Source organism: Chondrus crispus, genomic scaffold, assembly GCF_000350225.1.
Source record: "Chondrus crispus Stackhouse genomic scaffold, scaffold_227, whole genome shotgun sequence".
Taxonomy (NCBI): Eukaryota; Rhodophyta; class Florideophyceae; order Gigartinales; family Gigartinaceae; genus Chondrus; species Chondrus crispus.
Genome location: NW_005179105.1, coordinates 60260 through 62673, shown reverse-complemented (window position 1 = coordinate 62673; position 2414 = coordinate 60260). Strand labels below are relative to the sequence as shown.

Here is a 2414-nt window from a genome sequence, read left to right as displayed (position 1 = left end):
TCAAGCGGGAGTCTGATTTCCAAGTTGAGAGGCAGCTAAGGCGAGAGGCGGAACACGTGGACGCCTTCATATGAGAGTGACTTCCGCGCAGGCATAAAATCAGGAGCATGTCTTGGTTCGGATGTGGAGGGATGTTTGGCAGGTGTCTACGACTACACTGCCAACAACAAGTTTAGTGAAGTGTCCACAACTGCGATTAGTCTCACATAGGAGGGACGAGTCTCTCTGTTCTAAAATTGCACGGTTGGAACGTGTTCCAACCATGCAGCCTGCATTACTAACGCGTTTCTAGAAACGATTTTCCCCTGCAACACAGTTCAAGGCTTGCAAATTGAGCTGCGATTGATTGACAAACGTCCAGTGCTTTATAGTTTTGACTGTTTTTACTCTGCAGCAGGATCCGTGGCAGAAGGCGTCAGAAGTATACTGTGCGGCAAAGCGTCTTCGATCAAAAGCTTCGTAAGATCATTTGGTACCCTACAGCATCTACCTTTCCATACCTCAGTGCCGCACGAGAAGACTTACCGGTAAGGCAATTATGTCATGTCTTGTGACAGTACATTGGCACGACACAACTGAACCCTACTCTTGGGGTTGTTATGGTAGATGGTGCCTCCATGTCGGTGGATACAGCGAGCGGGCCCGACTGGAAAATGGAGTGGGGATCCTCCTTCGCGATCATACACGTCCATAATGTAAATCGGGATCCATATTCCGCATCGGGATCATGATCAAGTTTTGAACAAGTTTTGAAGAAATCCCTTTTGGTCGTCCACTCGCTCCTTTTGTTTTGATTGTGTACATCATCTTCACACGCGTTCCCCCCGCATTCCCGTGAAATGCTCCAAGAAAGTAAGATTATGAACGTCATCAAGCGCAAATTGGTCCGGAAAGCTCTGGAAATGATCAAGGGGATCATGAAGAAGGACGATGAGGAGCCCGAGGCAGAAGAAGAATCAGACGAGTCGAGTGATGAAAAGACGAACGAGAAGAAGGCCAAGCCCTGCATCCAATTTTGGAATAAGTTTGGTAAGAGCATTAAGCTCGGTTTCATTGAAGATAGCGCAAACAGAGCTCGACTTGCGAAGCTCCTCCGCTTCCGCACTTCGAAAACTGACAACAAGACCCCAATGATTGGGCATCTCTCGATCAATACATGGAGCGCATGAAGGAAGATCAAGATCAGATCTATTATCACTCTGGTGCAGATCTCGAATCCGTCAAGGATAGTCCATTCCTCGAGAAACTGATCAAAAAAGGGTATGAGGTTCTCTATTTGACACAGGCCATTGACGAGCACATGATCACGCAGTTGCTTGACTACGAAGGCACGAAGTTCATGTCAATTTCGAAAGACAACTTCAAATTTGGTGAGAAAGATCAAAAAGAAGAGAAGGAGAAGAACAAGGCTCTGAAGAAAATGTACAAGCCGCTGACGAAATTCCTGAAAAAGAAGTTGGGAGACAAGGTCTCCAAGGTGAGACTATCAAACCGGCTCAGTGATACAGTGTGTGTGTTGGCATCGGACCAGTACGGTTATTCGGCGAGAATGGAAATAATTATGAGGGCGCAAGCATTCGCGGACCCCGACAGTTTCGGATACATGACGCCAAAGAGTAAGATTATGGAGCTTAATGCACACCACCCGATCACAAAAGAGATGCTTCGCCTTGTAGAAAGCGGAGAGGACGATGAAAGGGCAGCCGAGCTTGGGCATCTTGTGTACGACACTGCGCTAGTTGCATCCGGATATGTAATGCGGGACAGTGACTACAAGAGCTATGCAGACAGAATGTACAAGTGGATTGGTGAGAGTGTTGGCGTGGATCCGAGTGCGCCTATAGTGGAAGAGTACCCCGAGGAGGAGAAGGCTGACTCAGAGGAGGAGAAGTCTGATGGTGACGCAAATTTGAAGGAGGCATCTAGTAGTAGCGCAGACCCTGCTTCTGAAGACCACAGTGAGGATTCTTCTGAGGACCATGATGAGTTGTTGTACCGTAGTCGAACAAGAGTGGAGGATGAGGTATTTATGGCTACGGTTTCCGTCTTTTAAGTCGGAGAGGAGATTAGCGGATGTGACCCGATTTCGATAAGCTTTTTGGGGTTTAGCGAGCGATGGTAGTATCGTGATGACGTGACGGGTCGCGGAAGGATGGACCCAGCCGTGTATACCGCCTGCCAGACGTTCTGCAAGCTAACCTGTCGTGTTATCTCTCGTATCAGAGCGAGTCGCCTCGCTCTAAGTTTTTTGTGGACACAAAGAAAGTTGGTCTCTACCACTTTCACGGAATCCATGTGAACACGCAAGGTCGCTGGGACAGCCGTAATAAAGGCTACGAGTTTCTTATTGGACTTGACACGGACGCCCACATGCCAAGTTGGATGCTATCCGGGTGGAAGCAAAGCCCACCTCA

The 2414-nt window shown here is 48.3% G+C and overlaps 1 protein-coding gene across 1 annotated transcript; it reads left to right on the top strand.

Annotated features, from left to right (window-relative positions):
* The first annotated feature begins 1156 nt into the window (after positions 1-1156).
* CHC_T00004336001 (hypothetical protein) lies at positions 1157-2053 on the top strand. The gene has a single exon (XM_005715728.1). The coding sequence runs from the start codon at positions 1157-1159 to the stop codon at positions 2051-2053; it is 897 nt and encodes a 298-aa protein (XP_005715785.1).
* The last annotated feature ends 361 nt before the right edge of the window (positions 2054-2414 follow it).